A 27900-nucleotide genomic window follows, 5' to 3' on the forward strand; every position below is an offset into this window, starting at 1 on the left:
AGTGGGGTCAAAAAACTGATTCAGATCTTCATAAACTCTTTTTATTTTGTCACTGCTATAAACGTAAGAGAAGGGCTTTCCAGTACAGTTTAAAGGTTTATAACACACACACACACACACACACACACACACGCACGCACGCACGCACGCACGCACGCACGCACGCACGCACGCACGCACGCACGCACGCACGCACGCACGCACGCACGCACGCACGCACGCACGCACGCACGCACGCACGCACAGGAATGTTGGGAGTGACATTTATCAGTGCACTGGATATTACAAATTGCTTGATGTTCTGATCGCAAGCATTCCTATGGCACATAAACATAAAACCTTTAAAACTAATAAACACTTGAACTCATATATTATCTCTCTAACTAACATCTCTCAATGTCAGTGTTTCACAAAGGAAATGACATCACAGCCGGAGCGAGAGCTGAGCTCGGGTCAGAACCTCACTGTGGATTTGTGGGTAATCTGGACGCTGATGCAGAACCTGCACAGAACAAACACTGATGACATCAGTCAGACACTTACGGTGGAAGCTCGTTTCCGCCACTGAATGAAAAATTAAAAAGCTAATTTGATTTGACTTTTTATCTCAGAATTGCGAGATATAAAGTCAGAATTGTGAGATATAAAGTCAGAATTGTGAGATATAAACTCGAAATTCTTACCTTTTTCTCAGAATTGCATGTTTATATCTCGCAATTCTGACTTAATAACTCCCAATTGTGTTATAAAGTCGCAATTGCGTGTTTTAAAGTCAGAAATGTAAGATATAAACTCGAAATTGTGTGTTATAAAGTCAGAATTGCGTAATATAGTCGCAATTGCGAGAAATAAAGTCAGAGTTGTGAGATATATAAACTTGCAATTGCGAGAAATAAACTCGTGAAGAATAAGAATTGCGTGATATAAAGTTAAAAGGGTGTGTTATAAAGTCAGAATTGTGAGATATAAAGTCAGAAATGTGAGATATAAAGTCCGAATTGCGAGATATAAAGTCCGAATTGCGAGATATAAAGTCCGAATTGTCAGATATAAAGTCCGAATTGCGAGATATAAACTCAGAAATGTCGAAATTCATACATTTTTCTCAGAATTGCATGTTTATATCTCGCAATTCTGACTTTATAACAGACTTCATATCAGAATTGCGAGATATAAACTTGCAATTGTGAGATAAAAAGTTAGCAATTATATTTTTAAATGTTTTATTCTGTGGCGGAGACAAGCTTTCATACATTGTTTAGCATCTAATCGCTTTCAAAAATGGAGAAAATCAAGTCCCACCCTACAGTAGAATATCCACTATATCCACTAATACATCACATTATAGAAAGCCAAGTGTGCTGTGCATTTGTGTGAGTTTGAGGTTCACAAACCTGGCGACACACATCCACCGCCAGCGTGTAGTTCCTGCACTTCAGACAGTTGAAGGCGAGACGGAATCCTGCCAATGAGAGTCCAGCGCTACAGTTGTAAAGGCAGATTATGCAGTGATGCTCTTATTGTCACAGGAGTAATGAAGTCCCACCGACTGCAGGGTCGACTCTGTTGCTGTATCTCCAGGCCAGCTCATACTGCAGCGCTGCATCTCTGTACCGCTTCTCGCTCTCCATCATCACACCGTGATACTCGTACGCTTTACTACACGACTGGATGTTCACAACACAACAAATGTGGTATTGTATAAGTTGAGAAAAGCCAAGTAAAAACAACTGATCATCCATTATCATATTACTAGCTCAAAATAGTTTTATTAATCTTAGACTGACTTCTTTTTTGCTTTATTTTCCCCCCAGTTTTATAAGCACGTATAGTTGTTGTCCAAACAATAACATTCCTCTATGAAAATTATTGATGAATTATTTCAGTACCTCAAATATGTTCCTGCACATAAAATAAGCAACACAAATTATTTCTCCAAAATTATTATTATTTAAACATATATATATATATATATATATATATATATATATATATATATATATATATATATATATATATATAAAATAGTAATAGTAAACTATTTTATTAGCTTTTAATAAAAGTTATTATTATTATTAACTTTTATTTATCAAATATAGCTAAATAACTCAATTCAATTATTTCTCTGTAAAATTATCATCTTAATATTATTATATAAACATATATATATATATATATATATATAATTACTAATATTTACCATTTACTACTAGAATTATTTACTTTTAATTATATTTATTTACTTTTTCTTATATATTTATTCACTTTATTTGTGTGTGTGTGTGTGTGTGTGTGCGTGTATATATATATATATTACATCTACTATAATACTATTCATTGTTTACTATTATATTGACTAACTGCATTTTTAAAAAGTATCTCAAAACACATTTGTTCACTAGAGCCTTGATTATTTGTATTGTTGCATTTTATTATCTTATTTCTATTATGCATGAATGTATGCATTTCTCTTCTGTAAAGCACTTTTGTAACACTTATTAAAAAGGTGCTATATATGTAAAGCTTACTTACATGTTTACTTACTTTACGTATTCTCAGGCGTAATAAATAAACACAAAAATATTTTTAGAAATTGCAGATCTAAAACATTAGTATGAACAAATGTCTGTGTAAACTTCACAACTGAAGTTCACATTAACATTGTGTGTGCAATTTTAAGATTCAAACTAAGGTCGACTGTTTATTGCTGACTTCAGCCAATCTAACATTATTATGTTAATCATACATTATTATTACAAACACAAACCTTATTGTGTCGTATGCAGCAGTCGAGCAGTTTCTCCACGTGACTGTATTTTCCCAGCTTTATGTACATGTCAGCCAGGAGCAGGCATGCGTTCTCTAAGTGATCCGCGTTTGCATCGGTCCACTCCATCCGGGTCAGGCGTTTGAGGAAGTTTCTGGCTCTGGGAATCTGCTTCAGCTGAAGCAAACCTTGAGCCATCGCGAGCAAAGACGCCTCTAACATCACCTGAGGATCAGCAGAGCATTTCACTCACAACACACACTACAACAGCAGTAATAGAAGTGCAACAGGCCGTGTGTGTGTGTGTGTGTGTGTGTGTGTGTGTGTGTGTGTGTGTGTGAGTAAGTAAAAAAAAACTTTCTGGTTTTAGTGATCACACTTTAGATGGGGTCCAATTCTCATTATTAACTAACTATTATTACCTCATAATTACACAACTGTCTCGTATCCCAATGCTCTGGTCTGTCACTCACTGCCAGGTGAATGTGTATATTGTGCTGTGTGTGTGTATGTGATTGTTTGTTTTTTAACCTTACTGGATGGGTAGGCTGTAAAACTGAATTGCCCCTTGGGGACTAATAAAGAAATCTGAAATCTGAATCTATTAACTATGACTTTTGCCTCAAACTCCAAATTACTGCTTATTAATAGTTAGTAAGGTAGTTGTTAGTGTAGAATTAAGGGATGTAGAATACAGTCCTGCTCTAATATGCATGCTAATAATCAACTAGTTAATCGTGAGAATTGGACCTTAAACTAAAGTGATATCGTTTTAGTTTTAGTTACTAACTATAATAATCCTGTAAGAGGTCAATGATGTGTAGGAATGTTTCAGGATCATGAGACTATAAAGAGAATCACATGTTAAGACGTCACAAGAAGAAGGTTCAAGTAATTACAAAAGTGGTGAAAATCTGAAACATCGAACAATGTACAAAACTCATCCTTAAATATAATATGCATAACGATCATGATTAGTTTCTTCCTTGAAAAGAAAAAACACACACATCAATGTCAGTGCTTTAGTCTCCAAATGTTACAGACTAAATGAAAGAGTTGATATAGCCTGATATACATGACCCTGGATCCCAAACCCAGTCTGGAGCCGCACGGGTATATCTGTGGCAATAGCCAACTATACATTATATGGGTCAAAATTATCCATTTTTCTTTTATGCCAAAAATCATGAGGATATTAAGATCATGTTCCATGAAGATATTTAGTAAATGTCCTACCGTAAATATATAAAACATGTATTTTTGTGAGTGAATGCAGCACAATCGTGAACATAAATGCACAACTTTAAAGGAGATTTTCTCAATGTTTAAATTTTTTTGCTCCTCAGATTCCAGATTTTCAATAGTTGTGTCTCGACCAAATATTGTCCCATCCTAACAAACCACACATCAATGGAAAGATTATTTATTCAGCTTTCAGATTATGTATAAATCTCAATTAAAAAAAAAATGTACCCATGTGACTGGTTTTGTGGTCCAGGGTCACATATAACTTTAGCAGTGACTTTAGTGTCTTACGTTGTTGGACAGCGTGTCTGTGAGCTCCAGCACGGCTCTCTCCACATGCGTGTCCTCTTTACTGTAGATCCGACAGAGGTTCGACAGCAGCCGGAGTTTGTCCTGCTCAGATTTACAGCGCGGGCGAAACATCGACAGCAGATTGTGAGCTGTGCTCAGTCTGATCTCATTCTCGGACTCGCTGCAGGAGAAAAGCAATCTCAGGTAACAGACATGACATCATCTGAAAACACAGACTTCTTCAGTTCTTCTGACCTCAAGTCGTTCGGTCCTTCATCTAAAACATCCCTGTCCGGGTTCAGACAGATCTGGACCATCAGTTCTACGGCTGGTTCTCCCCAGTCCGCGTCTCCTCGGGCCCGGTTCAGGTGCGTCAGGGCCTCGGTCACATGGTAGGTGTGCCTGAGGTCAACCATCACACAAACAGCCTCTCACTCTCTTATAAAGACCATTGAGAATAAAGGCCAGTTCACACCAACAACGATAACTACAGATGAAACTGGAAAAATTTGAATACGGTGCAAAAGTTCATTTATTTCAGTAATTCAACTTAAAAGGTGAAACTAATATATTATTAGGACTCATTACATGCAAAGTGAGATATTTCAAGCCTTTATTTGTTATAATTATAATAACTTACAGCTATGAAAACCTTTTCACAATATTCTAATTTTGAATTTGGGGTTTTCATAAGCTGTAAGCCATAATCATCACAATTATGACAAATAAAGACTTGAAATATCTCACTTTGCATTTAATGAGTCTATATAATATATTAGTTTCACCTTTTAAGTTGAATTACTGAAATAAATGAACTTTTGCACAATATAAAATATTTTCCGGTTTCACCTGTATATTAGCGTACGCACCAGCGGATGATATCGTTCTGTTTATTCTAAGCGCATGCTTAGATGGATTCTGATTGGCTGTCAATGTTTTTAACGTTCATCAGCTGCCAAAATCGTTCTGAAAGTGATTCCAAGGATATCTATAAAGTCTGTGCCGTTATCGTTATAGCTGTGGTGTGAACTCTGCTATTCTTTATTATTGAGAAAGATTTTTAGAACTATATCTCTATCGTTATCTTTATAGTTATTTTTTAATGAGGCCTTAATGAGGACACATTTCGAAATTTTATATTTTGCTTTCATGAACTTTGACAAATGACTTACAAACAAATTACATTTTCAAAAAAATGAATAGACTGTGACAAAAACAATGAATGAATGCATACATACATATACACATATAGTATGTATAGAGAATATCAAAATGAAAATTAATGTGCGATTTTTTTAGTAATTAAAAAATAATAATAATTGAAAAATATTGCTCAAAATGGTAATGATCCTTAAAAATATTTTCAGCTTAATTTTTATTTTGAATTGTCTTTTTTCTTCATTTGAGGTGAAATAGTTAAACTTCATGAGAAACAAACTTCTCTACCATCCTTAATCTTTTCAAAAGACTTAAATTGACACCAGTTATGATATTGTTCACTGACCAGAAGTAGAAGCCCTTGCAGTAATTAAACCCCGGTTCTCTGACCGACAGCAGACAGAACTTTTCACACGCCTTAAACACAGACGGGCTGTCGTCTAGTTTCCCCATCCTGCGCAGAATGTGTAGAAACTTGGCCATGGCATGAAAGTTGTCTACCGGAAATGGAAACAGACATGAAATATTTGAATATAATAATTATGTTTGAGTTATGTCAGAAACACACCTGGGTTTCGCTCCATTATACAAGCATAAATCTTGACTGCTTCCTCTTTTTGGTTCTTCCAAAATAATGAATCCGCCAACAGCTGAGGATAAAACCAAACGCACGTCAGACCAAAAATTATTCAGACACCAGATATCATTTTTTATATATTTTTTTACTAGTGTGTAGGACACTATAGTTAAAAATAAAGTAAACTGTGAAATATTATACCCAAAAATTCTTCATACAGTGAAATTTATAAAAATTTGGGACCGAAAATGATTGGGCCACTTTGAGCTGATCATGTTCTGCTGAAGTGTTTTGTCTTTAATTGCTAATGCTCTTTTTACACACACACTGAACACAATGAAGCATTGCTTGGTCACTGGTTGAGCTAAACTGGTATTATCTAATTGTGTAGTTAAATTTAAACGTGCTCTAAGTAACTTTTTTTACCTTAACCGAACAGCTTCGGAGTCATTGGAATAGTTATATGACTTTTTTCGGGTTGAATGGTGGTCGTCTCGCACCCCCCAAGCGCCTGTGAGCGGAAAAAACGCACTTGCAACTTTGAGCCGGCGGCCCGCTGGACGCGGAGTCAGGAAGTATCGCGTGATATCAGGTCTCGCGATGTAAAGAATTGCTTTACGGCAAAAATAAATCTGCTAAAATTCTATCATTATTGCGCTCCCTCACGCGATTCGAACCCGAATGAAGACGACGTTGTAAAGAATGTCCCGTCTGCTCTGATTTCGTTGATCTACTAGCCTCTAGTATCTAAGAGTCGACAGCAAGTTTTTCGACAGTGTTGTCAAATAACTATTCCGAAGCTGTAGGGGGAGCTCTATAGAGAAACCTGCGAGCAAAAAGCGACAATATAGCGAAGAAATTTGCGAACCTGCATAGCCCTGCTTTAACAGCTGACAGATATTCAACATAATTCATGTGTGAGACAGTCTAACAGAAGGACGGACAAAACCTGTCAGATATCAACTGAGTTCTGCTCATATTTTATTACCAGTTTCTAAACTATAGTTATAAAATGTGAGAAATGTTGAAGGACTCTGAATAAAATAAATACGTGTGACTATACATGGATGAATCTCATTTGGAGAACGATACCATTGAGGCAGCGGTGTGGTTGTGGTTGAGCTGCAGTATCTTCACACACAGTTCCTCGCTATAGTCCAGCTTCTGATGGTCATAGTGTAACTGAGCGAGATGAAAGATGATCTGCAGGTGCACAAGATCCAGCATGACAAACTGTGACATAAACATTCCCTCCAAATCTCACGACTACATTCACTGACTGACCTCTTCGTTGTCTGGGCTGTGATTTAAAGCGTCTGTGTAGCGTTGTTTGGCCATTTCCAGGTCGTGTTTGAGGTGAAACTCATGAGCCCAGTCACAGCAGATGGACGACAACAACTTCCTCTCTTCCTCGAACTCTGCTGGATGCTCATTTGTAACACGGCAAACTACTTTTTGCTGGATATCATGTGCCTGACAGAAGAGCAAAAAGACTTATATTTGTTTGCACATAAAAAACTTGCCTCAACAATGCTAATCCATTTGTTCATCATGCCAGAAGTAGCAGGTTTGCTTTAAGTACATCAGAAACTGAACGGAGCATCAGTTTATTGTCAGGAATTGGTGCGACATTGTAGACAGCATCACTGATTATAATGAGTTCAATCTGCTTTTGTCACGTCGTATCGTGCCGCTCGCGTATCAACACCGTTTTAAAGGGGAAAAGAATCGCTCCGACAGAAAACACTTGCCTGAGAACGTCTGTAGTTCGTTACTGCCATTATTTCTATGGCTGTGTCCAAAATCGCCTCTTATACCCTTAAATAAGGCACTATTTGAGGGGTCAGCCATTTGTAGTGGTGTCTGAAACCATAGTGGACGTTATCGAGTGCACTCATTCAATCCCATAATGCACCGCAATAACGAGTGTATAACCGATGAACACTCAACGGCTTGAGAATACCCATAATGCACTGTGACAGTCGCGTGCCGAATGAATTACCACGTCTGACCAGAAGATGGCGCACACACCTGGATCATCCAAATATTTATTTTCCAAACATCTGGTCCAATGTGGGTACAGCGTAATATCACACAGGAATACATTCTGTTTAATTGATTATTGAATTGTTTAATTATGGTTTATACATAGGTTTTCATGACAGATTCAAGATAAATATTTTCATCTTACTACTGGAGCTGCCAGTTTGCTAAGTTTCACATAATTATTAAACAACAAGAACAAACCATTTCATTCGCTCCCTCAAGTGAACTGTATTAGTGGACTGATGTAGGGAAACGTGAATGAGGGTATAGGATTTCAAACACAGCCTATGATTTAGCTGCGTCACCATGCTACACATTTGCATAATGCACGTCTACTGGCTGCTTGTACAGGGTTTTTTTTTGCCGCTACTGACCAATCAGAACAGACTGCACCAGCTGACCAATCAGAACAGACTGGGCTTTTCAGAAAGGCAAAACAGGAAGTGTTTCAGGCACAGGGTTGTAGCAGCAATGTACAGTATAAGAAAAATGTTTTTTTTTTTTTTTACTGTAAATAATGTAAATGTATTCTAGCAGACCCCAAAAACTTGTAAATAAACATATGGGCACTTACCGTTGGATATAACTTTGAAAATACACACAAACCTTTTGCAGGACGTCCAGAGCGGACTCGTTCCTGGCCCGTAGCACTTTTACTAACACTCGTAAAACTTTTACATCATTCATCATTGTAGTCAATGCAGAAGCTGCAAAAGCAGAGAGAAAAAATCTATCTGAGAACAATAATTCCTGTTTCTCGTGTTTATTTAAGTTGTTATTACCAGGTTGATGTTCCAAGGCCTTCTCCAGGACCTGCTGAGCCTCCTCCAATCGTTTGAGTTTAAGCAGCAGTTCGGACAGCTCAACACTCAAACAACAGTCCAGCGCATCGGTCTTCAGAGCCGTCTCGTAGTAGCTCACCGCCTGAAGAGAAACAAACCCTTGCTTTAACTGTTATCAAAATAAATGTCCTCTGTAAACCTGCAGAAGCCACTTGCCTTGTGATATTCATGAGCCTTCACTAAAGCCTGGCCTATTTTCTTGGCTAATGTGTGTTCGGGAGCCATCTTCTCTACTTCCTGGTAGATCTTAACCGCTTCCTCTGGCTTTAAGAACAAGATTTTTTTTTATAGTTCATAAAGATTTTGTGAGATGTTTGGTCCTGAGAAGCCAAATGAAAATCCCAGAACATGAAATATATACCTGGTGTATGTTCATGAAGGCATCAGCCAGCAAGATGCTAGTATGAGGTCCTGGAAGCTGCTCACTTATTTCTCTGAAACATTTTTGTCTTAAGATGATGAGTAAACTTCCACATGCTGTAGCAAAATTAAAACATACTTTTCTAAAGATACTAAAGAAGTTTTCTTACAGCTTCAGAGTGAATCTCATATGTCACCCATATTTAAAAGGGAAGAAAAAAAAATTACATTGTGACATTATTTTCATGATAATTGTGTTTATTTTAATTCAAATTCTAATTTCTGAACTTTTTTGTAAATTATCCTCAATAGTGATTTTAATTAGACTTGAATAAACTTTTTTTTTTCCACTAAATGCACTTACACTTTTGTGAATAAAAGTTTTTGTTAAGATATATTTAATTAAACAGTAAAAATGACTGTAATCAGCATAAAACAAAAATATGAGTAAAGTAAGTTTATTCATTTACATATATATATATATATATTAATTTACACCAGGAAAAGAAATATAACCATTACAATATATTATTATCATAAAAATAATTATATATATATATATATATATATATATATATATATTATACAGGGCTTGACACTGTGGCTAGTGGTTTTCCAAAGCTACTAGCCACTCAGCATTTACACTTTAATAACATGGGGTAAAACTGTCATATAGATGTTTTTAATATTATTTTTTAATATTATCTTCTCATAATTTGACAGCGGGTTGATTAGGCTGCTGTCACTTTAAGACCTGACGCACAGATCCAATATAACTGGAATACATGTGTTTTATTTCTCAACTGTTTACCTTCACATAAAACATATCTGACTGTGTTAACAAGAACACTCGCCAAGATTGGCATTTAGACATTATTTTGTGTGTATTTGACTGTTTAAGCGCAATAAGCAAGATTACTGCTGAAATCCATCCGCATCTAGCAACCCGGCCAATGTTAATGTCAAGCCCTTATCTTTACTTTATTCTGTTTTAAAATTTTGAGAAAATAACGTGAGAAATGACCTGTCACTCATAAACGATGTACGTAGAGTCCTCACCTGTAACATGCAATGTAAAGCTTCTCGTTTCTTTTCCTCTCCAGGTAAATGCGAGCCATCTTCTCGCGGGCTTGGATGTAGGTTGATTCGGTGGGCAGAATGTTTTGCAGGATGGCCACAGCGGCGTCCACATCATCTCTCCCCAAAGCCAGATCCACGTTAGCAAGCATGACGCGCGTCTCCTCTGGTGTCCCTTTGAAGAGCAGAATGGCGTCTTGCAGAACTTTAGTGGCCTCGTGCTGAGGAAGGAGAAAGTTGCACAGCATGCTTAATTGGTTCAAATGTTTGTTGAATAATTTTTGGGTATTCCTTTGGTCAGTGTTGGGGAAAGTTACTTTTTAAAGTAATGCATTACAATATTGCGTTACTCCCTTAAAAAGTAACTAGCAGCTGTGCGGCCATTCTGGATAACGAAAGAATAGGATGCAGAAGTTTAACATTTCTTTACCAATAAAAACAAAAAACTCTACAGCCATTTTTGCTTATGGTGTAACTGAATCATCGAAGGTCAGAAGCAAGTATATTAGTCAATAAATTGAGATTAAATGCATAAAAATGTATGTTTAATTTAACATATTTAGCTATTGGAGGTTTGCATAGTATTCTGATTCTGCATTTCACTGATTTTATTAATTTTGAGGAATATTTAATCTTTTTTGTGTGCAAGTGAGATGAGCAAATACTTACATACTGTATAGTCTAGATCTACAATAACCATCAACATGAGGACAAGAGAGCTGTCAGTCAATAATTGGGAAAACAATGTAATCTGCGTGACTTATTTGAAAAAGTAACTCAGATATTTTGTTGTAAATTTTAAAAGTAATCCGTTACTTTACTAGTTACTTGAAAAAGTAATCTGATTACGTAACTCAAGTTACTTGTGCGCACACATATATTCAAACGCATATACCTATAGATATTCTAAACACGTAATATGCATGTGCACTCTTGTCAGCGTTTTCAGTTTTTTTTTTTTTTTCACCGCTTGCATCTTGGAACCTATTTCAAGGCTTGCGTTCTCGAGCCACCAAACACTGGTGTCGTGCAAATGAACAGCCGGAGCGCATTTGGGGTTTTCTGTTAGAACGGTGTCGTATTAGCAAAGTTTATAACTAATGATCTTTGCAATGGAAGTGAATCAATCAAAACTAACTTTAGCTGGACAATAACTTTATTCTAGAGCTGCTGTAAAGCCAAAACAATCTCTGTTACTGTAACCTCCTATTATCACTGTAAAGCTGCTTTAAAAACTATCTATATTGTTAAAAGCGCTGTATAAATGAAGGAGACTTGACTTTGGTGTAAGTGCAGACTGGACCTGTTGTCCGTTGAGTCTCAGGGCCTCTGTGAGCTCCAGGTACACAGACACTCGCTCACTGCTGGAGACTGAAGACTGCGGGCCCTCTGAGGGCCTGCGGACCCCTGCCATGTTCATTGTGATTTTCAGGCACTGAATAGCGTTCTTCAGGTCTCCAGACCTCAGCAGAGCGCGAGATTTGAGCAGATTGAACTGGAATCGATCTCGAAGCTGTAGAAGACAAATCACAGACATGAGCTCAAGATATAATAATCACACAAATACCGGAGGTCCAGTTACACTACCGTTCATAAAGAAATTCATACTTTTATCTAAATCCCTTTAAGACAAGACATTTCGATAGGCGGCCACCTTTGAAACGCCTCTCGGCATGCAAGTGCAGCTCCGATCTCTTTGAATGGGGAAACGTCCAATTCTCCAAAAGTGTTCGCCAAGCTAACGATTGAATTTCATATCTCCAATGAAATCTGACAACAACTGTCTCATCCATTTTGTTTCTAAACGCTCGAATCATGACAGAAAACTATTTTTTTCAGACTGGAACAAGCTAATGCGCAGTGGAAGTGTGTGTACGACTGTTTCTATAGGAACCAGAGCTTCTAACGGCAGCTGCACTGACGCGATGACTTTACCAATCGGCGATTGGCTCTTATTTAGAAGGCGGGACTTATTCCGCCATACAGAGCATTGCACTTTTCCCCATTCAAAACAATAGTAGAAACGCATCTTGTGTTATTCTATAGACTTTGCTTTTATGCAGCAAGGACACATTATATCGAAGTCAAAAGTGACAGAAAACCTTCCATCTGAAATCTGATGGTCAGAGAGATAGTAATAATAGTCATGAAAAACTAGTAGACTTCAAGCGGGGAAAAAATGCTTCTCCAAAACACAGTGCATTTCACACAAGAAAAAACAACGTCCTTGACTGAACAAAACGCTCGTTCACAGCTCAGATTGACCTGGAAGTTGATGCTGACTCCCGCCTCCAGGCAGCTCAGACACGAGCGGTGTTCTCCAGCGCTCAGGTGCAGTCGGGCCTGCAGAAGGTGGAGCTCCGGCACGGTCGGCTCCTTCTCCATGCACAGGTTCAGAAGCCGCTGGGCTGTCCTGTGGTCGCCTGCAGAGGCATTCTGGGATTGTTATCACTGCAGCGTTTGACACATTTACATGTTTCTCTATCTCGACACTTGCCTAGAAGGAACTTGACGTAGGCCATATAGTAACAGCTCGCCGACATGCCGGGAATGGCTTTGACGACCGTTTCTAAGATCATATTTGCGTGTTTGAGCCAAAATGGTGGAGTTTGTCCAGGAATGAGGAGAAAATCCTGTGAAAATCACACACAAAAAATAACTAATTGACTAATTCCAGAAGTAAAAATCCTCTTTTCTTACATTTGCATTCATGCATCTGGCAGATTCTTTTATCTAAAGGGGCTAACACTGCATTTCATTTGTGCATTCCCTGATAATCGAACCCACAACCTTGATAAAATACCTGCTTGGACTCCAGGTGCATGCGCACTATTCGCAGGAGGAAGTTGAGGTCGAGCATCTGCAGGTATTCGACACCATAATTTAAGCCACGGAGAGCAGAGAAGTGAAGCTCTGCGGAGTCTTTCAGAAACTGTATCACCGTCTCCTCGTCTGCTTTCTGCTTCCTGGATAAAATGGCCTTCAGCAGAGCAACTTCCTGTTTAATCAAACATATGTACATCACAGTTACACTACACCACATAATCTAAACATTTCTTGAATACGGTCTAATGCCACTACTAAACATGTGTAATAAGAAGAGAGTCTGTTTATAGAAAATGTTATTTTTCAGCTTTTTACCGCTACGTTTCCAAGAGACTCCTGCACTTCACAGAAGAACGCGAGCTGTTGGGCGGCTTCTTCAAGCTGATCACACATCAGCTGGCATCTGATCGTGCCTATGAAGATAAAAATATGTTAATGCATAGATTTATGTGTCTATACTACAGGTGAAACTGGAAAAATTAGAATATGGTGCAAAAGTTCATTTATTTTTTTCAGTAATTCAACTTAAAAGGTGAAACTAATATATTATATAGACTCACTACATGCAAAGTGAGATATTTCAAGCCTTTATTTGTTATAATTGTGATGATTATGGCTTACAGCTTATGAAACCCCAAATTTAAAATTAGAATATTATAAAAAGTTTTTCATAAGCTGTAAGCCATAATCATCACAATTATAAGTAATAAAGGCTTGAAATATCTCACTTTGCATGTAATGAGTCTATATAATATATTAGTTTCACCTTTTAAGTTAAATTACTGAAATAAATGAACTTATGCACCATATTCTAATTTTTCCAGTTTCACTTGTATAGCAACATTTGGAATTTAACATTTTAAATGAAGCCTGTTTTAGGACTATTAAGATTTGTTTGCAACTTGATAATTTAAATGACAATTAAAAACATATTCCCTCAAATCCACGTTACAAAACTCTCCTTATTACTGTAATACCATAATGAAAATAATCTGGCAACACAATAAGGTCCCATTAGTGAAGGCATCAACTAACATTAACAATGAGCAATACATTTGTTACAGTTTGTCAACAGTTACAGTTGTAAAAATGAGATGATAATGTTATTAGTTGCTGCCTGGATGTGACGATACTGTACCGACTAATGCTGATGTGCATTTCGGGTCTGTGGTCAGTACTGTAGAGTAGCATTTATGTGCGTCTTTATTCTTGTCCTGGAGACTGAGCAGATCGCCGAGCTCACAGAGGACATCAGATGCTGGTGCACGTGACGAAACCCCACGCACGAACACAGTCAACATCTGAAGGATCTCGGTGTTGTGTCCACACTGCAGTGGGGGAGAAAGATTTGGAGCTTTTACTGTAATAATCAGGACGGATATTATTATATATATATAAAAAAATATATTTTTTTTTATTTTTATGTGTTGTTTTTCCTATTGGTAAATCTGTTATATTTTACAGCTACTATCTGGTTTATATTCTCTGGTTCATATGCTTCCATTCCCTCACTTAGATGCACTTACATTTACACGCTCACTCTCTCTCACTCACTCTCTCTCTCTCTCTCTCTCTCTCTCTCTCTCTCTCATTTACACGCACGCACGCACACGAATTATCAGAATTGACTTTTGTTGGCTGAAAGCAGAGAGGGTCAGTCCAGGGATCAGAAAGTAAAAGTCCTTTTCAGCCAGCTGATTTCACTAATTAGTTCTCCTGGCTGAAAAACTGCTAATTAGCAAATCCAGGTGATCGGAAATAAAATAATGAGGAGGACTTTTACTTTCTGAACCTGGACTTTACACCTCTGCCTGTAAGTTTGTTTGTCCTGTTTATTTTGTATATTAACACATGTATATAGTGTCACAATTTGTTTTTGCATAATTACAATAAAAATAAATGAATAATACTAAATAAATAAATAATCAGGACGGATAGATTAGTCTCAAGCCAGTCAAACAAGCTCCAAATCAAACACAAATAGCTCTGAAACCACCCAAGGGCAAGAAGTATCATGGAAACAGACACTTAGGGAACCCAGAAACCCCTGTGAGGACGGTGTGTGTTCAGTGCTAAATTGTAATAAACAAGCCGGGTCTGTTAACACATTAGCACTGACAGTGTATATGCAGACACGAATGTTTAGTGATTATATTGAGAGTGATTGGCACCAGTCGGCTGATGGGTGCTGTGATCTCCAGATGCAGGCTGGGATTACAGGGCTCAGAGATCTCAACTGCATTCATTAAAGCTTGAAGACGCTCTTTCACCTGAAATACACAATGGAGTAACAGTTGTGGGTCATAGACAAATAAGAATGTCTGAGATAAAAGGAAAAGCTTTAAAGGGTAACTAAACCCTAAAACAACTTTTTTTAGTTAATGATCTGTAAGACTGGGGCTTTATTAATGCTGTTCATTGATTTAAGTAATTTTTTTGACATTTGGGTATAAAGTGTTTTAATTCTACAATATATGGTGTAAATAATCTGAGTGCTGCCCTCTTCAGGTTGAACGGTGGCTAATGCAGTTGAATGTTCCTATTGGATGTTGTGGTGCCCTGTGACCTAAGAGGGTACCAGCTAACCACGCCCTCGCCTACAGAGAGACGTGTCTCAGGTGCACGCCCCCCCTCAAGTGATGTCACTATGTAAAGAAACAATGCACTTTTAAAGAACACATTACATGCATGTGCATGACATCAGTTGTTACAAATAAGCGTTTTTGTAGTTTGCATGGATATGATAAAAAGTGTAAATGAACGGCCAAAATGCATAAAGTTTTCTGTTTTTATTTGAAAACTGAACAAATCTATTTAGATTTTTGAAAAAAAGTTCATGCCATTTTTAAAGTCCCCTTGTAGTCAATAAATGTATCCTTTAAAACTCACCTTTGATCACCAAAATGACATATTTAAAAGTTTGTTCCTTGAAAAAAATGTCTTCATGCCTTAAAATAACTTGAATGTAACTCGACACTCTTGCCTCATTTAGTATTCCTGGTTCTATGAATATGCAAATGAGCCCCGTCTCCACTCACTCAGAGATCCACTGGTTGACGATCACACGTTGATCTGATTGGTTATAAGGTAGTGTGTGACGTCAGAAACACCAGCGATTTCAAACCGTGTTTTTGAGACTGTCTTTGGTTCACTGCAGTTTTAAGCAGAAAATACTCAGCAATGCTGTCGACTTATGAATCTACACATAATTTGTGTTAAAAAGCAGATTAATAACACCACATAGACACATAAACAACATTAAAAACTTGATTTTTACCACAGGGGGACTTTAAAATAAGTGCTTTCATTAGTATAAATGATTTAATTCAGTTTTTAAATAGTCCATTTACACTTATAAATAAAAAGAAACAGAATTACCATCTCCATATTTCCATCCTTAGCCGCAGCGATAACAGTCATCATTTGAAGAGCTTTCAGATCATGCCCGTCTCTCTCCAGGACTCTACACATCAAGCAAAGTCACTGAATAACGTCTAAAACTACCAATTCAAATAAAAGCTCAGAAAAACAGTGAACACACACCTCCGGGCGACGGCCTCGGTTTGATCCCAGTCACGCAGAGACATGAACACCTTCATCTTCACGACGAGCGCCGGGCTGAAGTCTGGATCAGAGACTATGATCTGATTGGCAATGTCAAGAGCGCACTGCTCATTCTGCCTCGCCATGAAGAACTCGATCTGCACGTCAAAGAAACAGTTTAGTCCCTGTACGATTCAAAAATAGATCATCGGTTTATTTCTAAAAGACATGTTTTACTTTTCCCATGAGTCCAAATAAATTCCCCGTGTCCTGAACACCGCTGTCGAAGTAACGTATAGCCTGATGTCTGTTCTCTTCCGTGTCAGAGGTCAACACAATCCAGCCCTTGAGAATAAGCCCCTGGTAATAAAGAAAAACAAGTTGTGGCCTTGTGTTTAGTGCATACCAGCAAATTTGAACGCAATATTTCCAATATAACAATCTATGACGTTTACTTAAATTTTTTTTTTTTTTGATTGATTGATTTGTTTATTTAAGTGTCAAACACCATATGGTGCCCAGCAAAGTTTTGATCATGTTGACATTTTGAGGCCTTTGCGTATAAATCACAGTCTATGGTATAAATATGATACTGCAGACTGTTGAGATCTTTAAGTTAGTGATGCACGATATATCGGCCACCATATCGGTATTGTGTTTACACAGTGTTTACATAATATATGTGTGTGTATTGTGTATAATTATTTTGTATATATAAATACACACACATGCATGTATATATTTAAGAAAAATGTGTAATTTATATATAAAATAGTTCTATTTAGATATAATATTTTTTATTGAGAAGATTTCTCAAATATATACATGCATATGTGTGTGTATTTATATATACAAAATAATGATACACAATACAGACACATATATTATGTAAACACAAACTTTTATTTTGGATTCGATTAATCGCGATTAATCGTTTACAGCCCTAGCCGATTTATATACATTTTTTATGTTATCGTTATCGGCCCGATAAAAACATTTGTCTGATATATTAAAGCCGATAAATAATGCATTATTTCCTTCAGCTGAGACACTTCAGATGCGCACTGTTCAACATGATGCTTTTGAATTGCTTGAAATATGATTGGAATCACTTTGAAAAGGAAAATACAGTTCAGTGCGACATGTGCAGCGCAAGTCTGTCATATCGGCTATAAAATTATAATGAGAACATTATAATTGTGTGCTTGGGACACGGCTTTAATGGTGAGACTTTTGTTTTTGTAATCAGGCTCTCAAAAATTATATAAAAAATTGCCATCCGATTTATCGGCCAATATATCGGTTATCGGCTTTCAAATATTAAGAATTATCGGTATCGGCCAAAATGTTCATATCAGTGCATTTATAATTTCAGTGTCAACTCCAAACGTCCAAACATCGGTCAGAAGGCCGTCCAAACCTCTGGTGATGCATCATTGAGTTTCAACATCCTTTTGACGCATGTTCTGGCTTTGTGGTTCAGCTCCAGGATCCAGTAAAGCAGCGCTGCGTAATACAACGCTCTGTCACCGGCTGTGGATCCAGACAGCTTCAGGTCGGCGTTCAGCTCATTCACAGCATCTCGATCTCATGTGGACACAGAAAGACACACATTATCCCCGAATCAATGTTTCATTCGGTTCAGTGTATGTACCGAGAGCGGCTGGGTCAAGAGTTACCAATGGTTTCGCAACGTTTGTGTGCGCACATGAGAGCTACTGTTGAGCACAGAGACAGATGTGGATGATCTTTCAGCTGGACGAGCTCTCGCAAAGCCTCTTGAACGTGACCTGCAATGTATGTGCATTAGCCTTTATCATCATCAACAACAACATCAGCCATCATATAACATTATACCTTCATAATCATCAACAACTATCATATATACATAAATAAGGAAAGTAGGGAAAATAGAAACACTTAAAAATAAAGGTTCTTAGACCTTATTCAGAGCAGCGCCATGATGACAGGTATGATGACAACAGACTCGCTTTCATACCCATTAAAAATCAAAGATGGCGCTGCTGTGAATAAGGTCTACTGGCATCGACGGTTCCTTTAAATTCCTTTAATTAAGAACCTTTAAACATCCTTTAAAACCCTTTCATTCCTAAAAAGGGGAGGTTCTTTAACGATATTTTAATATCTGTTCATTTAAAGGGTTTTTTTGAGGAACCGAAAACGGTTCTTCTAAGGGAAATCTGCATTTTTGGAACCTTTATTTATATAACTTAGTAAATAAATAGTCACATTTTAGCCTAACGTTACCGTACCTTCCATCAGAGTTGCGAAAGCTTTGAAGAAACGAAGCACTGGATCATTATTATACAACTTTAAATTCTTCTCAGCTGTGTTTATGGCATGTCTGAAGCATTTCTCCCTCATATAATATATGATTAACGGCTGTTGAAGCAAATATCAGTCATTATAAGTTTACTAAATGTAGGTTTCCATTCAAATATGATAAACAATAAATAAAAAAAAAGACCGAACATATGGAATCAAAACTTACCAAACACGTTTTATCGATTTCTGACATATTTTTTCGCCGGATAATTCAACTAATTCGAGTTATAATAACGTAGCGGCATCAAGCAGCACCTGTGATTTAAAATAACGGAAATCTGCCGTTGCTAGACACCTGCACAGGAATAGTAATCACACACAGATACCGTCGCCTGTGTTATCGATTCCTTGCGATCTTCTAAGATTGCTTACTCACGTCTGTATAAACAACACTAGGGTGACGAATTTACGAATTTGTTTTATTTATTTTTATTTGTATCCCATACTGTTATGTTTCTATACTGTTTTCATCTTGTTTAAGTTTGAGTTAAATAGAAAGAGTAAAAAATAAAAAGCGAACGGACAAATCCTACTATGGCGAAGGCCTGACGTCACGAGTCGCTCAGACAGAAGTCTACGTGATTGGCTAAAAGCAGACAGCTCTATGAATATTAACGATTAGCTTCAGGAAGGTTACTAAGCAACGTCCTCATGCCCTAATCAATATTCATGAGCTTCGCTTCGCTGTAGTATGATGTTGTCTGTACGTCGCAGTTCACGATGGGTTTGATCCAGAGTGTGTTTGCTGCAGAGAGCGGGTATCACGTGCACGCGGTGAGTGCGACTGCGACATTAACAGCTGTTTTAGTCAGTATTGCATTTAGTTAAACATCGAGTCTGAGGAATCAGGTTTGATAAAGTAAATAACATATGACCTTAAGGTTTGTCAAGCGTGTTTTATAGTGTCACAGCATTTTACAATCCAAATGTGTGAAGGTTTCTTCGAATTCTATGTTTATTAGAGTAATTATCGGAATATTGTCAGTTGGAATGGGATCTTCATTTAAAAAGATTACTAAGATCCTTCTGGATCAGTTCCAAATTATGGCAAATTCAAATATAACTTTTATTTGTCATAATTTTGACTTTTTAATCTCTTGTTCATAAGTATGACAAGATTTTGACTGATCTTATAATTATGACTTCGACGATATATCGGTCACCATATCGGTATCGGTCGATGGTCATTTTTAATGTTATCGTTATCGGCCCTTTAAGAAAATTTGGCCGATATATTAAAGCCGATAAATAATGTATTATTTCCTTCAGCTGAGACACTTCAGATGTTTAACATGATGGTTTTGAATTGCTTGAAATATGATTGGAAACACTTCAAAAATGGAAAATACATTTAAGTGCGACATGAGTCTGACATATAAGCTACATAAAATTAAAATGAGAAGATTATAATTGTGTGTTTGGGACACGCCTTTGTTTTAATTGTGAGACTTTTGTTTTTGTGGCTCTCAAAAATTATATACAAATTTGGATTTAGATTTATCGGCCAATATATATATCGGTTATCGGCTTTCAAATATAAAGAGTTATCGCTATCGACTGAAATTTTCATATTGGTGCATCCCTACTTATGAGTGTCAATTTCGTCATAATTATGATTTACATAACCATCATGAAAACGAGCTAACTTCCATAATATTCCGCTTTAATTCCCAGATCCAGGAGAATTCCCCAGCAGAACGAGCCGGTCTGGAGCCCTTCTTTGATTTTATTTTGTCTATTGGACACACCAGACTGGTGAGATCTAAACTCCTAAATCTCTGAAAATTATTAGTTTTAATTAAATATTTTAGTTACACTAAAAATGATGAGTCAGAACCAGAAGTTACAAATCATAATGATGATAATCTGAAAAACTACTTGCATACTTTCTGCTCTGATGTGAACCTGAGAGCCTAAAGCGCGCGCGTGTGTGTGTGTGTGTGTGTGCGATCAGAATAAAGAGTGCAGCACGCTGAAGGACCTCCTGAAGGCAAACGTGGAGAAGCCGGTGAAGCTGGAGGTTTACAGCAGTAAAGTGATGAGGATCCGGGAGCTGGAGGTCGTGCCCAGTAACATGTGGGGCGGTCAGGGTTTACTGGGAGCCAGCGTCCGGTTCTGCACTTTCCAAGGGGCCAATCACAACGTCTGGCATGTGCTGGTGAGCTAAAAAAAAAAAGATTTAAAAAAGCCATTAAATCAAAAGTCTCAGACGCCTATTAAAAATAATGTTGTTGTCTAATTTAATAATTAATAATGAATTATTAATGATTAAATAATAATTAAAAAATACGGTAACACTTTATAATAAGGTCTCATTTATTAACATTCATTAATGCATTAACTGACAAACTTACAATGAGCAATATATATTTTACAGCATTTATTAATGATTATATTATTATTAATGCTAGTTAATAAAAATATGCGTGTTAGTTTACATTGTGTGTACTAAATTTAAAAGATAGCACATTTGATCTTTAAAATGTATTAGTAAATGTTGAGATTTACAAACAAAGATGAATAAATACTGTTTATTCTTAGTTCATGTTATTTAAAGTCCCACTGTAGTCGATAACTGTATCCCTTAAAACCTAAAAATTATTAATTTTTATTAAAAATAAATAAATTAATAAAATGTTTTTTCCTTGAAAAATAAGTGGGAAGCTATTCTGATATACCAGGAACATGATTAAAAATAATAATAATAATGTGCAAAAATCATTTAGAATAAACACTACAATATTCACGGTGACTAAGACTTTTAGACAGCAGTGTGTGTGTGTGTGTGTGTGCGCGTGTGTGTGTTTCCCCAGGTCGTTGTTTGTTTAATTGGTTGTGATTGACTTAGTCTAATGTTCCTTCAGGATGTGGAGGGGAATTCTCCGGCTGAACTGGCGGGACTGAAGCCGTACTCAGACTACATCGTGGGCGCAGATCAGGTGTTGCAGGAAGTAAGATGTGTTTATCAGCTGACCGAAGGCGGTTCGGTACAGGATCACACTGACACACTGCATTTGATTTGATATGAAATCACACTGGCCGTTCATTTTTGCAGTCGGAGGATTTCTTCTCGCTGATCGAGGCGTCTGAGGGGAAAGCGCTGAAGCTGCTGGTGTATAACACACGCTGTGACCGCTGTAGGGAAGTGATGATCACTCCTAATGGAGCGTGGGGCGGAGAGGGAAGGTACGTCCATCAGCAAAACTGGCTAAAGGGAATTAATACATTCAGAATACAGTCCAACTGATGCTTTTTTATTTTTCATCCTTTTGAATGCACTTTTTGTCCTAAATAATGTCTTCAAACTTATTGAACATACATCATTCAATAATCATAGAAAATGTTATTTTAAAGTGCCCCTATTATGCTATTTTAAAGGTTCTGTTTTAAACGAGTCTTCTACGACAGGTTTACATGCATCCAAAGTCAAAAAACACTTTCATTTTCTCATAATATCCATTCCAGCATCAGCTCTTCTCTCAAGGCGTCTGAAACGGTTCATTTGAAGATTCAGGCTCTCTAAACCCCGCCTCTCTGAGAGCTTCTCTGCTCTGATTGGTCAGATGGCCCAGTCTGCTGTGATTGGTCTACTCTGCTCTGATTGGTCAGATGACTCAGTCTGTTGTGATTGGTCTACTCTGCTCTGATTGGTCAGATGGCCCAGTCTGCTGTGATTGGTCTACTCTGCTCTGATTGGTCAGATGACTCAGTCTGTTGTGATTGGTCTACTCTGCTCTGATTGGTCAGATGACTCAGTCTGTTGTGATTGGTCTACTCTGCTCTGATTGGTCAGATGGCCCAGTCTGCTGTGATTGGTCTACTCTGCTCTGATTGGTCAGATGGCTCAGTCTGCTGTGATTGGTCTACTCTGCTCTGATTGGTCAGATGGCTCAGTCTGCTGTGATTGGTCTACTCTGCTCTGATTGGTCAGATGGCTCAGTCTGCTATGATTGGTCTACTCTGCTCTGATTGGTCAGATGGCCCAGTCTGTTGTGATTGGTCGACTGCTTACAGCACATGTCAGAAAGCAAACGCTCATGATCATATCTGACTCTCAGCTCTTGATCACAGTGATACGAACAGTAACGATGTGTGTGTGTATCAATCTCATCAAAGTGGATTTGCTTTGTCAGCAGAAAACAGCGTCTTCTCCAGATGAACAACACGAACTCTCCAGTCTCAGATACACTACAGTGTTTGAGGGCGGAGCAAAGAGCAGCCAATGAAAACCATAGACTGGCATTATGCAAATTAGTTACAAACCTATGTAGATTCGAACAGGAAGTAAGACTGGAATTACTGACGACTCGCTTCAGGCCGTTCAGAATCTAATCTTACGTTTGAGAGACGATAACTTTATCTTTTAAACTTGCAGACCTTTAACCTTCACACACAGATTTATTACACACTACATGAATGGCAATTTCCCAAAAAAGCATAATAGGGGCGACTCTAAACAACATGTATCTGTTCTCGTGTGTGTCCTGTGTGTATTCTCTCAGTCTTGGCTGTGGCGTGGGGTTTGGGTACCTGCATCGAATCCCCATGCGCCCGTTCACATCAGATCAATCCCAGAATGCATCTGCAACATCTGAAAACCAAGAGGACAAACGCTGGTCTGAGGTAGATGCACAGAAAGCTCACAGAAAACATCTCCAGGTCACATTTCACTAAAAAATTGTGATTTCAATCGCAACTTACTTTTGTTTTTGTGCGAAAAAAAGTTAAAAAAATTATAATATAAACTCGCAATTAAAAAAGGTTATTGTGACTTACCTCACATTTCCGAAATTATTTATATAAGTCCGAATTATGAAAAAAATACTAACAATTCTGACGTTATAACTCACAATTCTGACATTTTCTTGCAATTGTTGAGTTTTTTAACTTGTAATTCTGACTTTTTTTCTCTTGCAATTAAAAAAAGATAATTATGACTTTTCACATTTCTGATTTTTTCCCCCACAATCCGTACAATTTGTCATTACAAAATATAAACTCACAATTCTGACATTTTCTTGCAATCATAAACTGACTTTTTTTCTTTTTGTGGGAAAAGTCAGAATTTTGAGATGTAAACTCATTTGATGCAAGTAAGAAAGTTAATTGTTACTTTCATCTCACAAGCCTGACATTTTTTTTCTTCACAATTCTGACAAAGTCCGAATAACAAAATATAAACTCACAATTCTGACTTTTTTCTCGCAATTCTGAGTATATAACCCATAATTATGAAAACCCCAAAAAATGGGTGAAAACATTAGCTTCCATAGTATTGTATAAAGCACAATCTGAAATAACGTTTGTCAGCGGAGTTTTAATTCAGTCTTGTTCCAGTCACTGTTAGCTAATGAGCGGGAGCGTGACGTGACTGAAGACGCTGGAGAAGGATTGGTTCAGGACACGTCTGAAGCTTCAGCATCATCTCCAGGTGGGTCACATGATCATAACACGGTTCGTACAGAGACGTCACATCAAATCACAGGACTTTTCAAGCACTACTTTTTTGGTTTTCAAGGACTTCAATCAGAGATCTCACTTATCAAACAAGATCTATATTATCTTTCAAATTCAATAAACCAATCATATAAAATGGTAGAAATAAAGTGCAGCGTATGCAGACTGCGGGAACTTTCACCATTGAAAGGACATTATGACAAAGATATCGCTTTCCTTATTCACCCATAAATATATGATTGGCCTGAAGAATAAAAGCTGTATCATATACTTGGATATTTATGAGCAATATCACACTCATAGCCGTGAGAAATGCCTCATTATCATTAAAATTAAACTCTAAATTTACATATTGTCTTTCAATAATTCAAGCGCTCAAGTACCTTTTCATAATTATGGCTGTTGTCCAGGACCTAAGTCAAACTCAAGCGTTTAAACACCTTGTACAAACCCTGTCAATCATATACCACTTCAAATCATGCAGATTTCTCTCACATGATGAAGATAATCAGAACAATCTCATATGGTAGAAAACAGTTGCGATGTAAAAACCTCTCGTTTGGATTAATCTGTAAGCAGAACATGATGAACATCAAATCTTTACGGTGTGCATAAAGCAGTTTGTGTTGCCAGACACGTGTGAGACGACGGCTGTGGATCTCTCCGCTCGCTCTTCCTCTCTGACTGTGGATGAGGATGATGATGATGATGGCGTCTGCAGCACTGAGGACGTGTCTGCTTTGAGTAAGCATCAAAATACCAGTAAATCATCATAAGCTGTGTCCCAAATGACGCACTATACACTACGGCTGCGTCCCAATTCACACACTATCCGTCCTAAATAGTATTCAAAAGTAGAAATACGTCCCAAATCGTAGTGTAGAAATGAGTGTTCCTCCTAAGACACGCGGATGGTCTACTATTTCCGGTCAGAATCCGAAGTGCAGATCGACGCGCACGCTAACGGCTAATATTGCCCACAACCCATCACGCGTTAAACGAGGATTCAACTACAAACTATTCAGTTTAAAAAAAAACTACAAACATGGAGGACGCGCGAGTCCGGCGTTATGCAGACAGGTTTAGATAAAGGGGTTTGATTATTAATTATCAGTATATAACCTGACGAACATGTATTTATTCACTGTTGTCTGCATTATATAGCAGCTTTGTGAACTTCTGTAAAGACACGTTTAGCCATTAACTTTTTTTTTTTTTCAACATTGTATTTATTGATTTTACAAATATTTACATTAAAACAAGCACAGAAAAAATTATATACAAATAAAAATAAATATTTACAATAAAAATTAAATGTATAAAAAACATCTATACTACACAAACGTCGAGACAATGGTACATTAATATCATAACATGGTGAATGTTATACCTGGTTACACAGAAAATAAACTATTTGGTTCAGCTTCCTTCAAAAATTCTATAAAGGGGTTCCATACTTTGAAAATTTTTATATGAAAAACAATATATGTGAGTTTCTCCAAAGCCAAACAACCAGACAATTCCTGTAACCATTGTTTAAAATTTGGAATTTCTGTGTTTTAACTGTGCCATTAACGTTACATTCAAATTGCAAACGCACGAGGAGTCTCCGCATGACCCGCGACTGCAGTGTGTGTGCGACTACATTTCTCTCCGAAACGGTAGGAAATTAAAATGGTGGATTTTAACTGTGACGAGATGATTGACAGGGCCGTTTAGCACGCGACAGATCTGTCCGTTAAAGATGAGGAAGTAGTGTGTCCCAAAGCTTGCCTACTCTTTTGCTACACACTCAAAAGTATGTACTTTTTCTTCACAAAAAGAGTACATACTTTCAGGGCGTAGTATAAGTAGGCGAATTGGGACGCAGCCTTTACCCTTTATACACCATGTACTCAGCCGTGTAGTGTATGAACTGGCTTGCTTATCTGGGGACATTACATTTAATATTCAACAATATTATTGATCTCCTGCATTGACACTATTATACAAGACCTGAGCTGCACGATGACATTACGGTTTACTCCAGAGCGACTATATTTATATATAAATCAACTAAATTAAAAAAAAATTTTTTTAACAAAAATTAAACATCACTGAACTAAATTAAAGCTGAACTGTGACGCTATTTTCTTCTGGAAACGCATTATTTTCCAGTTATCTCTGTAAAGCTGCTTTGAAACACTCTGTATTGTAAAGCGCTATATAAATAAACGTGACTATTTACACTTCAAAATGGCGTAGAATAGTGTACAAGTGCTGGATTTGGGACACACCTTTTGTCTATATCGTCTCTCACATGCCACACTGTTCCTCCTGAAGGTCGTCCTGCAGACAGCGTGAGGATCTCGGTCCAGAAGAGCGGTTCAGGGATCTGCAGTGTCCACACGCCACCGCGGCGGATCTTCAACATGGAGGATGACGAGGTTTCAGCGCCGACACGGAGAACCCTCACATGAGCGTCAGCGGCGTCTCAGAGACGCTTCGGGACGATGTTCTCGCTGTCGGGACGGCTCCAGCTTTACTCGCTGTGATGAAGACTTGAGAAGTTCTGTTGAAGCGCCAGAGAACTTCTCGAAACTATTTACTGCTATTGTAGAGCGCTACATGCGAGACGTGCACAGAACATGATGCTTTAGTGCCGCAGCGAGTGTGTGTGTGTGTGTGTGTCATTTCTGTGTGCACACATATAAACTCCTGCTTTATAAAATATTGAGAAACTACTAGTGGGAATATCGCGCACACACATATATATATATACACATTATACATGTATTAAATATGAATAGCGTTTTGATTTGTGACATTATTTTCACGACACAATTGCACTTTAAAGTTAAATTACTTTTCTGTAATTTGAATTCTATGTAATTTAATATCTCAGGAAAGCGGCTGGAGCTCATCATGAATGTGTTGGACACAAATCCATTAAATGTTGATGAATATATATATATATATATATATTTAAAGGCCTATACACACACAATATATATATACACATATACATACACTATATATACACACACAAACACATACACTATATTTACACACACACGCACGTATACTCTCACACACACAGTACTGTCAAATTGCCCAAAAAAAAAAAAAGTTGGTGCAGAAGTGTCAGGATTAAAGAGAAATGTAACCTTATTTGATTTCGATTAATTCTACATTATAATAAAAGGCCAAGAGAATTCTGAACACACACATGCATCAGCGCTTGAGACGCGTGTGATCAATACAGCCAAACATTTCACGCTTACCTCTGAAATATTGACATATGCAAATGCAGACACTATTTTCCACTTCTGAAAGAGAAATACACAGATGTTAAATATAAACCAATAGACGATGCACATTATCAG

General features: G+C 37.4%; 2 protein-coding genes across 2 annotated transcripts; one reads left to right on the forward strand and one right to left on the reverse strand.

Moving 5' to 3' along the window:
• Positions 1-31: 31 nt before the first annotated feature.
• Positions 32-19371, reverse strand: ttc21a (tetratricopeptide repeat domain 21A). Its single transcript, XM_079602006.1, has 29 exons — positions 19245-19371; positions 19006-19135; positions 18412-18522; positions 18153-18319; positions 16970-17092; positions 16733-16890; positions 16568-16652; positions 15361-15459; positions 14328-14517; positions 13505-13602; positions 13167-13361; positions 12861-12996; positions 12629-12786; positions 11667-11876; positions 10346-10584; positions 9288-9360; positions 9083-9190; positions 8867-9008; positions 8691-8791; positions 7323-7511; positions 7131-7241; positions 6030-6111; positions 5808-5958; positions 4559-4705; positions 4304-4484; positions 2768-2992; positions 1547-1667; positions 1395-1462; positions 32-502 (listed from the first exon to the last, which is right to left on the reverse strand). The coding sequence occupies exons 1-29, from the start codon at positions 19269-19271 to the stop codon at positions 425-427; spliced, it is 3903 nt and encodes a 1300-aa protein (XP_079458132.1). The 5' UTR covers positions 19272-19371; the 3' UTR covers positions 32-424.
• Positions 19372-19716: 345 nt separating this feature from the next.
• Positions 19717-27482, forward strand: gorasp1b (golgi reassembly stacking protein 1b). The gene is made up of 9 exons (XM_079601903.1): positions 19717-19852; positions 20753-20833; positions 21033-21236; positions 21943-22029; positions 22134-22264; positions 23581-23701; positions 24416-24509; positions 25169-25279; positions 26858-27482. Exons 1-9 carry the CDS (start codon positions 19799-19801, stop codon positions 26992-26994), a joined length of 1020 nt encoding a protein of 339 aa, XP_079458029.1. The 5' UTR covers positions 19717-19798; the 3' UTR covers positions 26995-27482.
• Positions 27483-27900: the final 418 nt, after the last annotated feature.

The sequence above is a fragment of the Phoxinus phoxinus genome, assembly GCF_949152265.1.
Source record: "Phoxinus phoxinus genome assembly, chromosome: 24".
In the NCBI taxonomy this organism is placed as follows: Eukaryota; Metazoa; Chordata; class Actinopteri; order Cypriniformes; family Leuciscidae; genus Phoxinus; species Phoxinus phoxinus.

What these genes read in the sequence shown, in the direction of transcription:
- gorasp1b (XM_079601903.1), top strand. Translation starts at nt 19,799, where the DNA reads ATGGGTTTGATCCAGAGTGTGTTTGCTGCAGAGAGCGGGTATCACGTG. An exon ending in CAGATCAGGTGTTGCAGGAA is followed by an intron (nt 22,030 to 22,133) that starts GTAAGATGTGTT and finishes TCATTTTTGCAG; the next exon opens with TCGGAGGATTTCTTCTCGCT. An exon ending in AGGACAAACGCTGGTCTGAG is followed by an intron (nt 23,702 to 24,415) that starts GTAGATGCACAG and finishes GTCTTGTTCCAG; the next exon opens with TCACTGTTAGCTAATGAGCG.
- ttc21a (XM_079602006.1), bottom strand. Translation starts at nt 19,271, where the DNA reads ATGTCAGAAATCGATAAAACGTGTTTG. An exon ending in ACAGCCCAGACAACGAAGAG is followed by an intron (nt 7,242 to 7,322) that starts GTCAGTCAGTGA and finishes GTGCACCTGCAG; the next exon opens with ATCATCTTTCATCTCGCTCA. An exon ending in CGGTGGATGTGTGTCGCCAG is followed by an intron (nt 503 to 1,394) that starts GTTTGTGAACCT and finishes TGTTCTGTGCAG; the next exon opens with GTTCTGCATCAGCGTCCAGA.